This window comes from Coregonus lavaretus, assembly GCF_964263955.1.
Source record: "Coregonus lavaretus genome assembly, chromosome: 24".
Taxonomy (NCBI): Eukaryota; Metazoa; Chordata; class Actinopteri; order Salmoniformes; family Salmonidae; genus Coregonus; species Coregonus lavaretus.
In genome coordinates, this window is record NC_140011.1 from 12,474,578 (window position 1) to 12,488,609 (window position 14,032).

Genomic DNA, 14,032 nt, shown 5'->3' on the forward strand with positions numbered 1-14,032 from the left:
TAATTAAAAAATATACTGCACTTCAAAGTGATTATATCTTCTGTAACTGTGCTCTGTAACAACATATGCTGAATATGGTCATTTACATAATCAGCATATGCTATTAAGCAATTTACAGTAATATGTGGCCCATACAGAAATCAAACCCTCAATTCTGGAGCTGGAAATTGCAGGCAACATGCCCCTGTCACGATCGTCGTTAATAGAGGAAGCGGACCAAAGCGCAGCGTTGGGAGTGAACATCTCGACTTTAATAATACAACACGAGAATACAAAACAAACCACGATCGTGAAGTCCTCAGTGACAACTACTGAACATTGAACATGGAACAAAAACCCACAACACCCAAAGGAAAACATACAGATAAATATGGCTCCCAATCAGAGATAACGAGCTGACAGCTGACACTCGTTACCTCCGATTGGGAGTCACATGACTACACAAGAACTAACCAAAACCACACACACCCAAATGAACACACCCTATTCCCAACCTACCCAAAACAAACCCCAACAAAACGAATACACCCTGGCTCAAATACCAGTCCCGGAGCCAGAGTGTGACAGTACCCCCCCCTAAAGGCGCGGACTGCGACCGCGCCTCAACTAGGGCTAACCAAGGGAGGGCTGGGTGGGCATACCTCTTCGGCGGTGGTTCTGGCTCTGGTCGTGGTCCCCACCCCACCATAGTCACTACCCGCTTACGTAGCCTCCTCCAACTGACCACCCTCCAACTTAACCCACCCGGATTAAGGGGCAGCACCGGACTAAGAGGCAGCACCGGACTAAGGGGCAGCACCGGACTAAGGGGCAGCACCGGACTGAATGGCGGATCCTGGCTGGCTGGCGGATCCTGGCTGGCTGGCGAATCCCGGCTGGACGGCTCTGGCGGATCCCGGCTGGACGGCTCTGGCGGATCCCGGCTGGACGGCTCTGGCGGATCCCGGCTGGACGGCTCTGGCGGATCCCGGCTGGACGGCTCTGGCGGATCCCGGCTGGACGGCTCTGGCGGATCCCGGCTGGACGGCTCTGGCGGATCCCGACTGGACGGCTCTGGCGGATCCCGGCTGGACGGCTCTGGCGGATCCCGGCTGGACGGCTCTGGCGGATCCCGGCTGGACGGCTCATGGCTGGCTGACGGATCTGGCTGCTCATGGCTGGCTGACGGATCTGGCTGCTCATGGCTGGCTGACGGATCTGGCTGCTCATGGCTGGCTGACGGATCTGGCTGCTCATGGCTGGCTGACGGATCTGGCTGCTCATGGCTGGCTGACGGATCTGGCTGCTCATGGCTGGCTGACGGATCTGGCTGCTCATGGCTGGCTGACGGATCTGGCTGCTCATGGCTGGCTGACGGATCTGGCTGCTCATGGCTGGCTGAAGGCTCTGGCTGGTCCTGTCTGGCGGAAGGCTCTGGCTGCTCCTGTCTGGCGGAAGGCTCTGGCTGCTCCTGTCTGGCGGAAGGCTTCGGCTGCTCCTGTCTGGCGGAAGGCTCTAGCGGCTCCGGTCTGGCGGACGGCTCTGAAGGCTCATGGCAGACGGGCGGCTTAGACGGCGTTGGGCAGACGGGCAGTTCAGGCGCCGTTGGGCAGACGGCAGACTCTGGCCGGCCGAGACGCACTATAGGCCTGGTGCGTGGTGCCGGAACTGGTGGTCCCGGGTTGAGGACACGCATCTCAGGGCTAGTGCGGGGAGAAGGAACAGGGCATGCTGGACCCTGGGGACGCACATAAGGCCTAGTGCGTGGTGCCGGAACTGGTGGTCCCGGGCTGAGGACACGCATCTCAGGGCTAGTGCGGGGAGTAGCAACAGGGCATGCTGGACCCTGGGGACGCACATAAGGCCTAGTGCGTGGTGCCGGAACTGGTGGTCCCGGGCTGAGGACACGCATCTCAGGGCTAGTGCGGGGAGTAGCAACAGGGCATGCTGGACCCTGGGGACGCACATAAGGCCTAGTGCGTGGTGCCGGAACTGGTGGTCCCGGGCTGAGGACACGCATCTCAGGGCTAGTGCGGGGAGCAGCAACAGGACGCACAGGACTCTGGGGACACACAGGAGGCTTGGTGCGTGGTGTAGGCACTGGTGGTACTGGGCTGGAGCGGGGAGGTGGCGCCGGAAATACCGGACCGTGCAGGCGTACTGGCTCCCTTGAGCACTGAGCCTGCCCAACCTTACCTGGTTGTATACTCCCCGTCGCCCGACCAGTACGGGAAGGAGGAATAACCCGCACCGGGCTATGTAGGCGAACCGGGGACACCATGCGTAAGGCTGGTGCCATGTAAGCCGGCCCGAGGAGACGCACTGGTGGCCTGATGCGTTGGGCTGGCTTCATGACATCCGGCTCAACGCTCAATCTAGCCCGGCCGATACGTGGAGCTGGAATGTACCGAACCGGGCTATGCACGCGTACAGGAGACACCATGCGCTCTACTGCGTAACACGGTGTCTGCCCGTACTCTCGCTCTCCACGGTAAGTACAGGGAGTAGGCGCAGGTCTCCTACCTGACCTCGCCACACTCCCTTTAAGGCCCCCCCCAATAAATTTTTGGCTAGTGCTCACGGGCTTCCAGCCTTGCCTCCGTGCTGCCTCCTCATATTGCCTCCTCTCGGCTTTAGCTGCCTCCAGCTCTTCACGAGGACGGCGATATTCTCCCGGTTGTGCCCAAGGACCCTTTCCATCCAGTATCTCCTCCCATGTCCATGAATCCTTTGTAGGTGGATCCTGTTGCCGCTTGACACGCCGCTTGGTCCTAGATTGGTGGGTTTTTCTGTCACGATCGTCGTTAATAGAGGAAGCGGACCAAAGCGCAGCGTTGGGAGTGAACATCTCGACTTTAATAATACAACACGAGAATACAAAACAAACCACGATCGTGAAGTCCTCAGTGACAACTACTGAACATTGAACATGGAACAAAAACCCACAACACCCAAAGGAAAACATACAGATAAATATGGCTCCCAATCAGAGATAACGAGCCGACAGCTGACACTCGTTACCTCCGATTGGGAGTCACATGACTACACAAGAACTAACCAAAACCACACACACCCAAATGAACACACCCTATTCCCAACCTACCCAAAACAAACCCCAACAAAACGAATACACCCTGGCTCAAATACCAGTCCCGGAGCCAGAGTGTGACAGCCCCAACCAACCCACCCATCTGAACCAAATACATGTACTGTAGTTTGTTTGAAGTGCAACACAGCAACACTAATCAAAAGGAGCTCGCTAGAATTCATTCTTCCTTCAAGGCTCTGTTCTGTTGCTCCAAAAACAGGTTGCTATATGACCTAGTTTGTGTTCAGAACTGCTATGTTGTCGTTTCCCATTATAAATATTTGGGAGTAGATATATTTCCTTCCTTAGATAAAACCATTGCCAGAAACTTTAACATAACTCTCAAATCAATTCAATCTAACCTCAGTAGATGGAATAATATCCCAGTTGTTTTAACTGGCTGAATATCTATTGTCAAAATGAATATATTGCCACGGCTGAATTTCTGTAGTTCAATGCTTCCCTTGTCCCACCCTTCTGGCTATTGGGATACATTTCATAGTGTGGTTTCAAAATGTAAATGGCAAGGTAAATGATCACAGATAAATGTAACAAATGTACAAAGGAGGGACAGAAGTAGGAGGACTATCCGTACCAAACTTGAAATTGTATTTCCAGGCACTAGCATTTCGCCCCATCCTAAATTGGTTTAGACATGATTATTCTGCCCCCTGGCTGAGTATAGAGATACATATGGTGTCTCCTATTATCCTGGAAGAGGTGGTCTTCACTGATACAGTGGCTTGCGAAAGTATTCACCCCCCTTGGCATTTTTCTTATTTTGTTGCCTTACAACCTGGAATTTTTTTGGGGTTTGTATCATTTGATTTACACAACATGCCTACCACTTCGAAGATGCAAAATATTCTTTATTGTGAAACAAACAAGAAATAAGACAAAGAAACAGAACTTGAGTGTGCATAACTATTCACCCCCCCAAAGTCAATACTTTGTAGAGCCACATTTTGCAGCAATTACAGCTGCAAGTCTCTTCATGTATGTCTCTATAAGCTTGGCACATCTAGCCACTGGGATTTTTGCCCATTCTTCAAGGCAAAACTGCTCCAGCTCCTTCAAATTGGATGGGTTCCGCTGGTGTACAGCAATCTGTAAGTCATACCACAGATTCTCAATTGGATTGAGGTCTGGGCTTTGACTAGGCCATTCCAAGACATTTAAATGTTTCCCCTTAAACCACTCAAGTGTTGCTTTAGCAGTATGCTTAGGGTCATTGTCCTGCTGGAAGGTGAACCTCCGTCCCAGTCTCAAATCTCTGGAAGACTGAGACGGGTTTCCTTCAAGAATTTCCCTGTATTTAGCGCCATCCATCATTCCTTCAATTCTGACCAGTTTCCCAGTCCCTGTCGATGAAAATCATCCCCACAGCATGATGCTGCCACCACCATGCTTCACTGTGGGGATGGTGTTGGGTTTGCGCCAGACATAGGGTTTTCCTTGATGGCCAAAAAGCTAAATTTTTGTCTCATCTGACCAGAGTACCTTCTTCCATATGTTTGGGGAGTCTCCCACATGCCTTTTAGTGAACACCAAAAACCATTTCTTTTTTTTTTTCTTTAAGGAATGGCTTTTTTCTGGCCACTCTTCCGTAAAGCCCAGCTCTGTGGAGTGTACGGCTTAAAGTGGTCCTATAAACAGATACTCCAATCTCTGCTGTGGAGCTTTGCAGCTCCTTCAGGGTTATCTTTGGTCTCTTTGTTGCCTCTGATTAATGCCCTCCTTGCCTGGTCCGTGAGTTTTGGTGGGCGGCCCTCTCTTGGCAGGTTTGTTGTGGTGCCATATTCTTTCCATTTTTTAAAAATTGATTAATGGTGCTCCGTGGTATGTTCAAAGTTTCAGATATTTTTTTTATAACCCAACCCTGATCTGTACTTCTCCACAACTTTGTCCCTGACCTGTTTGGAGAGCTCCTGGGTCTTCATGGTGCACCTTGCTTAGAGGTGTTGCAGACTCTGGGGCCTTTCAGAACAGGTGTATATATACTGAGATCATGTGACAGATCATGTGACACTTAGATTGCACACAGGTGGACTTCATTTAACTAATTATGTGACTTCTGAAGGTAATTGGTTGCACCAGATCTTATTTAGGGGCTTCATAGCAAAGGGAATACATATGCACGCACCACTTTTCAGTTTTTTATTTTATTTAATTTTTTTGAAACAAGTTATCTTTTTCACTTCACCAATTTGGACTATTTTGTGTATGTCCATTACATGCAATCCAAATAAAAATCCATTTAAATTACAGGTTGTAATGCAACAAAATAGGAAAAATGCCAGGTGGGATGAATACTCACTTAAACAATGTGACCTACGCTTTGGTCCTCTTATTGCTCTCACAATTTCTATTTGGTGCAACATTTTAAAACTATGTAACTGGGAATCAAAATGGCATGCCCGTACTCCAATATTTCACAATAATGCCTTGCTATCTGGAAGGCGGCCTTTTGCATCCCCCCAATGGTCCAAATGTGGAATATGTAACCTTACTGATATCATGGAAAGTAATGGTTTGAGAACATTCCAAGATTTGAAAGAGACATACACATTATCAGGCAACTTTATTTCTATAATTTACAATTTAGGTCAGCTATGCTGACCTATGGAGTCCCTTGGGAAACCTAACTACCATCCAATGATGGGATTTAAAAAATAAATGATCTGGGCTCCCGAAAGGACTGATCTCTATAATACTGTATATATATCTAATTGATTCTGAACAAACCTTTAATATTTGGAATATATTACCTTGGCATCCCGTAATCCGAACCATCAATTTATACATTTTAAATTAGTTCACAGACTGTATTTAACACCAAGCAAACGTTTTGCGATGAAATTGGCCCCAACTCCCAACTGTTCACTGTGTCCCCTAAATCAGGTAGGCGCATTCCTTCATATGATTTGGGAGTGCCCTGCAGTTAAATGCTTCTGGGGCAAAGTAAAAAAAATTTTGGGGAAGTGCATGAATTTAAATATTCAATGCTTTGCATTTATTATGTTAGTTAGTGATGATAGCGCCTTGAATCTCTCAATCAATCAGAGAAGATTACTGCTGGCAGGCAGCACTGCTGTGAATTTTTTTTGTTCCCTAAGATGGCAACCACCTCACTCGCTCCCATTTAACCAGTGGATACAGCTACATGGTTTCCAAGTGGGGAGGGAGGATGTGGGCGGGTGGATGGTGACTGAGGTGGACGGGAATGGGTTGAGTTACGTGTGTGTGTGTGTATGTGTGTGTCTGAGAGAGAGAGAGAGAGAGAATGAGCTCACAGTCTATTTTATTTATTTATTTATTTTTTTAGTCATTTAGCAGACGCTCTTATCCAGAGCGACTTACAGTTAGTGAATACATTTTTTTTTTTTTATACTGGCCCCCCATGGGAATCGAACCCACAACCCTGGTGTTGCAAACGCCATGCTCTATCAACTGAGCTACATCCCTGCCGGCCATTCCCTCCCCTACCCTGGACGACGCTGGGCCAATTGTGCGCCGCCCATGAGTCTCCCGGTCGCGGCCGGCTGCGACAGAGCCTGGATTCGAACCAGGATCTCTAGTGGCACAGTTAGCGCTGCGATGCAGTGCCTTAGACCACTGCGCCACTCAGGAGTACATTTAACCAGTTGACACATTTAACCAGTTGACACATGCCTATTGTCATGTCACAGAGCTCGCCTATACTGGCTGCTTGTCTCACTAAATAACCAACACACACACACTCTCTCTCTCCTGAAATACCCTGTGCTGCGTGTATATCAGTGCCTGCTGATAGGATTGTACCTGATTGGTGTGTATTAGAAGCCCAGCGGCGCTCACCTCCTGATTTAGCACCACAGGCCTGTGGAGATCAGCTGTAAGCAGCTTGTTGTTCACACACACACAGCCTGGTTGGTTAGACATATGGCTTAGTCCAGAATCAAACGTTATTCATTCACTATACATAATGCGCTACTCAGGGCCACAGCCTCATAGGCAGGCATACAGGTAGGCATACAGTCACATAATATAATTGCTTTTGACATTTGACACTTTTCCATTGGCTCAATTGTACCAGGCCAGTCAAGTGTCTTGTTCGTAGTCACTGGACTATCCCCCCTCCTCCCGGCCATAACAAGACTAATCACATCACTATGATTGATTGTTAGTACAGATCACTATTATTGATCACGTATTGATTGTGTGTGTTGGCAGGATTCTGTGTTAGTAGTACACAGAGAGGTTGTGTCTCTGTACTGGTCTATTGTTGTTATCATTAGATAGCAGATATCTGATAAGTACACTGTAAAAGTAGAAACACTCAAAACACCATGGAAAGTAATGCAACTAACCTGAGATCTGGTGTTTGGAGGGTGTTTGAATGTAAACACCAGTGTAAGTGTTATGATACAAAGAAAGTTTAAAAACAGAATATAAGTACTCTGAATCGCCCAAAGTGGTTCTTCAATCTGAATATTGTTTTAAAGAGAGTGTTGGAGGGGGTGGGGGGGGGTCAGTGCATGTAAAAGGTAGCATAAAAATACACACAACATTTTTTGGGGCAGACTGTCTCTCATACAATCAAAAGTTAAGAAATGCAAATGATTTATAGCCTAAATATTGATAGATGATAACGGCCTGTGTAGAATATTTTTGTGGAATTCCACCTTCATTTTTCAATGCTTTATTTAGACAGAATAGAAACAGGAGGAGACAGAGAAGGAGTGAAAGTGGGACAGGCGGAAGCAGCAATTGAATCCCTGGGGCAGTAAGATCGTACATTTTATTCGAATTTAATTACATTTTCACACACTCAACCACACAGCCACACTGTAAAAAATGATTTTGGGGTGAATTGAAATTGACAACAACAACAACAACAACAACAACAAAAAACATATACTTAATAGAAAATGAATGCAAGTCGTTTCAATGATTTGCTAATTTCATTTTACCAAAATAATTAAGAATAAATCCTGTCTTTCCACGTGGCTGTTTTTAGAGGATTATGGGTAATTCAAATGTTTTAGACTTAATTATTATTTAACAGAATGTTGTATGCATGTTTGAAGAAAGAAAAGTATACTTCTATATTAGTATTAAGCAGCTTGTTGTTCCATAAGGTGTAATGGATCATGATGAACGAATATCAAAACCGTCAATCAAAATGACGTTCAATGATGAGACTACGCATTCCCACATTTCTACCTTTTGATGGTAGAGGAAAATACAGTGCATTGCTTGTTGTAAAATCTTTAGTTACTGCTGGTGGATTGAGCACTGTGCTCAACAATGCCAACCAAAATGGGTTCAACTGGCAAATGATCAGATACTGTACATAAATCAATGTTAAACATACTCTAGAAGAAGTGATCTAACTCTGCACTAGACAGGATTTGAAACACTGTAATAGTGTTTAGAAGATTTAGAGAGAGAAAACAACACCAAAAGAGAAGGTATCTAATTCTGCACAGAACTCGAAGTACCAAAATAGTGTTTTCAACCTTTTCCGGTAGGGCTCCCAGTTCCTCGGAAGGTGTTGCACAACACTTGATTTAGTGGTGTTAAAACTCACCATGTAATATTTGAAAACATCTCAAGATGATGTGTTTCAATACTCCAGCGAAGTTCAGGTTTTGCCTCCTTTGCACTGGTGATAGCTTAGTTGCCACTAGTTTTGGTGTTACAAAGCACTTCATTATAAGTGTATGTGCTGAATACGTCACCTGTCTGTTGACTGGATTAAAGTTGCTAACCGCCATTGATTTAAGTGTGAGAGAGAGAGAGAGAGAGAGAGAGAGAGAGAGAGAGATAGGTACTGATCAGAACCAGTGTGCAGTGTCTCTTATCAATAGTGTGATACTCTACAGTCGTGGTCAAAAGTTTTGAGATTGACACAAGTATTGGTCTTCACAAAGTTCGCTTCTTAATCAGGGATGCACTACTGTAGAGTTGGTGTATATCCCTGGGCTTGGACTATGTCCGGTTCACTAGATTAGTATTTGGTGTAAGTGGAGACAATATATCAGCTGCTCTTCTCTTCACCAGAAGTATAATGCCTAAAGAACCAGTAGCAGGAAATTGTTGAATACAGTAGATACACACTGCCCAGCCTCGGTAATGCATCATGATGACACTGGACCTGGGTATGGAAGTGGAGCAATACAGGAAATGATATTTATTGTAGATAATAAGCTCAAACTTACACACTCAGCTCAGGAAGTCTTTCTCATGCAATATCCTGTTAGTGGTCTCCCTGTAGATTTACTCTTTCATTGGTTTTCTATTGGTACATTAGACCCACACTGATAGCTGTCTGCTCACTGGCAACGTGTGTGCCTGTCTACACAAACCCACAGCAGAGGAACGGGACTATGCTTACGGTCGCTTATGGTGAATATTATGCTCTTGACTGTGTTTGCTGGTGAAAGTATTGCTACTGTAAGAGTTGTTAATGCTGAAATTATCTCTGGCGCAGGAGTTTCCAGGAAGTTGGTTTTGTGAAGCTGTGTCACACCCCTTTCCTCATTCTAACGCTGTGTTTTAGCCAACATATTTTTCAGGATGTCAGTTTTATTAGGCTTTGTGTGTTTCTGTCTCTCAATCTCTCTCTCTCTCTCTCTCTCTCTCTCTCTCTCTCTCTCTCTCTCTCTCTCTCTCTCTCTCTCTCTGTTTCTTTGTTTGTTTGTTTGTTTGTTTGTCTGTGTGTGTATGCCTGTGAAACTGTGTGTGTGTGTGTGTGTCTGTGTGTGTTAGGTTGTGTGTTTAACGCTGTATTTTTAAACGTCTGTCTCTCCTCTCTCCCCAGGTTATGGGTGCCACTGGTGCCTCTGGGGTTAACTCGGACCGAGCTCTGCCCAGCTCAGGGATGTACCAGCTGGACATAGTGCTGAAGAGAGGACACAACCTGGCCATAAGGGACAGAATAGGTAGAGTCATATACAGTATATCTGTCCATCTATCTTTAGGGGGGTGGGGGAGGATCAACCTATCTCTCTTTCTCTTTCTCTCTTTCTCTCTCTCTCTCTCTCTCTCTCTCTCTCAGTGCATGCTGGGAGTTTTTTGGAGTTTGAGTGTTTGGTGTGGAGGGCTTGTCCTAACTAATTTGTTTGTTTCCTTCCTTGTTTTCTCCTTTCTATGGTGGAGGGTTAATGCACTGTTTGTTTTAGTGGTACGCACTGGGTTTTATTTTTCAAAGTTAGAGAGGAAGAGGACAGAGGTTTAGTTTCCTGGGGTTTTGAACGGTGAGGTGTGAGCGATGGCTTCGCAGCCTAGCGCGGAGGAGACGCTGTCGTTACGGCATGGATTCAGGTGTGTTCCCGATAATGGAATTAAGGTGGAGGAGGTTCTGCTCGCGGTCGGCGAACAGGTAGGAGCCGAATTTATACATTCCGCGTCCAGAATGAACAAAGCTGTGGTTGTGTTCATGAAAAGGGCAAATTTGGTGGGTAGGCTCATTTCAAGCGGAATATTTGTAAGGGATGTGTTGGTGCCAATTTCTCCTCTTTCTACCCCTTCGACCAGGGTGGTAGTTGCAAATTTGCCTCCGTTTATTACGGATGATCAAATCAGGAAGGAGTTGAGTCGGTTTGGTAAATTTGCTAGTGGTTTTCGTGTACTGTCGGCAGGTTTTCAGGCAGATGCCGTCAAGCACGTTGTTTCATTCCGGAGGCAAGTGTTCATGTTTCTGAACAACAATGAGCAACAGTTAAATGTGCACTTTAAAGTGAGGCATGGGGAGGGGCTCTACGCAGGTTTTGCCAGCACAGATAGTCTACGGTGTTTTGAGTGTGGGGATTTGGGGCATAAGAGCTTTGCGTGCCCACATAAAGGCCGTAGACAAGGTGAGGGTTCAAGCGCTAGTGGGGGAAATCGAGGTCAACGTGCAGGGGCCCATGAGACGCAGGCAGCAGAGGCTGGGTCTAGTCATGCGACAGATGGTGGTGTAGTTAAGGCTGGGTCTAGTCATGCTATAGGTGGTGGTGTAGATGGGGCTGGGTCTAGTCATGCTATAGATGGGGGTGTAGATGAGGCTGGGCCTAGTCATGCTATAGGTGGTGGTGTAGATGGGGCTGGGTCTAGTCATGCTATAGATGGTGTAGATGAGGCTGGGTCTAGTCATGCTATAGATGGTGGTGTAGATGAGGCTGGGTCTAGTCATGCTATAGATGGTGGTGTAGATGAGGCTGGGTCTAGTCATGTTATGGAGTGTGGTGTAGATGAGGCTGGGCCTAGTCAGGTTATGGATGGTGGTGTAAGTGAGGCTGGGTCTAGTCATGCTATAGATGGTGGTGTAGATGAGGCTGGGTCTAGTCAGGTTATGCTAGTGGATGAGGAGAGTGTAGTGGGGAAGGGTAAGCGACTAGGAGGGGTGGAGGAGGGTGTCAAGCGGAAGAGGAAAAAGGGGGAGAAGAAAGGAGGTGGGAGGGCAGAGGCTGGTGTGATGAAAGACACCAAGGAACCTTTGCCTGGTGCTGGGGGGGAGGCCCCGACTAGAGAGGAAGGGCAGGTGGTCAGGTTGCCTGGTGGGGGGGGGGAGGCCCCGACTAGAGAGGAAGGACAGGTGGTCAGGTTGGGAGATGGAGATGAGGAGGAGGAAGGTGAGTCTGAGGAAGAAGCCGATGAGGATTTCTTTTCAGACTCCTCCTCAATGGGTCCAGAGCTGACAGCCAGTCAGTCAGAGGGGTCAAAGTACACGGTGACGGAACTGTCAAGGTTCCTGAAGGAGACTAAGGGGAAAAAAGTTAATCTTGAGGCTTTTTTTTGCGATCTGGGAAAGTTTGTAAGATCAGTGCAACATGCAATGAAAAATGAGGGGCATGGTGTCCTCTCACCCAGGAAACGGTTTAGGTTAAGGAAGTGGGTCACAACAGTGCGTAAAGGTCTACCTTCAGACACTGTCTAGATGAAAGTTTTCTTTCTGGCACTGGAGCTTTTTGAGCTTTGCTATTGGTCTCTTTCTTTGCTGGCTTTTCTCCCACTTCTTATGGAGACTCTTTGGGTAGGCTCGCTTAATATTAATGGCGCCAGAGATGCGGGAAAGAGGAGTGTGTTGGGTGAATATGTAAAACAAAAAAAAGTACAAGTGTTGTTTCTGCAGGAGACGCATAGCGATGTGGTGAATGAAGTTGATTGGGGGCTCTGGTGGAAAGGGGCAAGTGTGCTGAGCCATGGAACAAATGTTAGTGCAGGGGTGGCAGTCCTTTTTGTACCGGGTCTGTCTGTAAAAATTTGCTCCTCAAAAGAGGTGTGTACAGGTAGACTGCTTGTAGTAAAGGCAGAAATTAACAACAGGGGTTTTGTCTTTATAAATGTGTATGCGCCCAACACAGGGAGAGAGAGGGGGGTTCTATTTGGGTGTCTTAGAAAGGAACTCTCACAGGTAGCGCCTGAGGAGACGCTGGTGGTCGGCGGGGACTGGAACTGTACGATGGATTTTACGAAAGACAGAAATGGGGAGGAGCCTCATTCAGGCTCAGTGGGGGTGTTAAGGGACATTATTAATCAATTTGACCTAGTTGATGTTTGGAGAAATAGACATCCCAACACAAGACAATATACGTGGGTGAAGGTCTTTGGGGCTAGGGTGAGTGCAGCCCGGCTTGATCGATTGTACATGTCCAGGAATCAGAGCAATAGGTTGTTGGGCGCTACCATTCTCCCGGTGGGTTTTTCGGATCATCACATAACCATGGCTCGGCTGTCTATTTCACCAGGGCCTCGGCAGGCATCCTATTGGAAGTTTAATGTAAAGCTCTTACAAGATGCCACTTTTTGCTCAGGTTTCCAGACTTTTTGGGAAAGGTGGGGGCAGAGAAGAGAGGAGTATGAGTCTCTGAGTCAATGGTGGGATGTGGGAAAAGTCCAAATTCGGCTTTTCTGCCAACAGTATACAGCTCTGTCATCCTCAGAGGCTAGGAGAGTATTGGGGGAACTCGAACGTAGTATTAGTGAGATGGAGGTAGAGCTGGTGGGGAAAGGCAATGTAGGCCTCCAGGTTAATCTAGCTGAACTACGTAGGGACCTGGGCAGTTTTTTCCAGGTTAAAGCGAAGGGAGCACTTGTAAGAGCTAGGTTCTCCATGCTCAAGGAGATGGATGCTCCCAGCTCCTTCTTCTTTGGTTTGGAAAGACAGAGCGGTGAAGCCAAGGGTATGCATTGTCTACGGCTTTTGGATGGGCGGGTGACCTCTGTGGTGGGGGAGATGCGGGAGCGGACTGTGGAGTTTTACACTGAATTGTATAAGGCAGAACTGTGTGATCCTATGTGTGCTAAGGTTTTGTTTGCCGAACTCCCTAAGCTCTCTCTGGTACAAAGGGATGAAATGGACATTCCCCTGTTGTCCCATGAGCTGGCAGAGGCCGTAACCCAGATGTCCCCCGGCCGTGCACCGGGGGTCGATGGACTCCCAGTGGAGTTTTATAAAAAATTCTGGGGAATAATTGGACTGGACTTCTTTCGCGTGTTGCGTGAATGCGTCGGGGTAGGAGAGTTGCCGATGAGCTGCCGTCGGGCGGCTCTGACTCTCCTGCCCAAAAAAGGGGACTTGTGTGAACTTAAGAACTGGAGGCCTGTGGCATTGCTCTGTGCGGACTACAAGATATTTGCCAAGGTCCTCGCTAACAGACTAAAGTCCCATCTGGACTCTATAGTACACAAGGACCAGACATATTGTGTACCGGGACGCTCAATCACGGACAACTTGTTCTTGATCAGGGACATGTTGGACTTGTCGAGAAGTTCTAATGTGAGCTTTGGTCTGGTCTCTTTAGATCAAGAGAAGGCTTTTGATAGAGTGGACCATGAGTATCTGTTTAATGTGATGTCTGTGTTTGGGTTTGGGGAAAGGTTTTTGGCCTATGTGAAGATGTTGTATGCTGGGGCATCATGTATGGTTAAGGTGGGAGGGGGGCTCAGTAGGCCAGTCTGGGTGAGGCGGGGCATTAGACAAGGATGCCCTCTATCAGG

At 47.3% G+C, this 14,032-nt stretch overlaps 1 protein-coding gene across 1 annotated transcript in view; it reads left to right on the forward strand.

Annotated features, from left to right (window-relative positions):
* The window catches only part of LOC311099402 (multiple C2 and transmembrane domain-containing protein 1-like), a 50,895-nt gene that overhangs the window by 29,483 nt on the left and 7,380 nt on the right, over positions 1-14,032 (forward strand). Inside the window, exons 2-3 of the mRNA XM_084140100.1 lie at positions 9,873-9,993; positions 10,693-10,790. Coding sequence (XP_083996226.1) covers positions 9,873-9,993; positions 10,693-10,790 — 219 coding nt within the window. The remainder of the gene's footprint in view (positions 1-9,872; positions 9,994-10,692; positions 10,791-14,032) is intronic.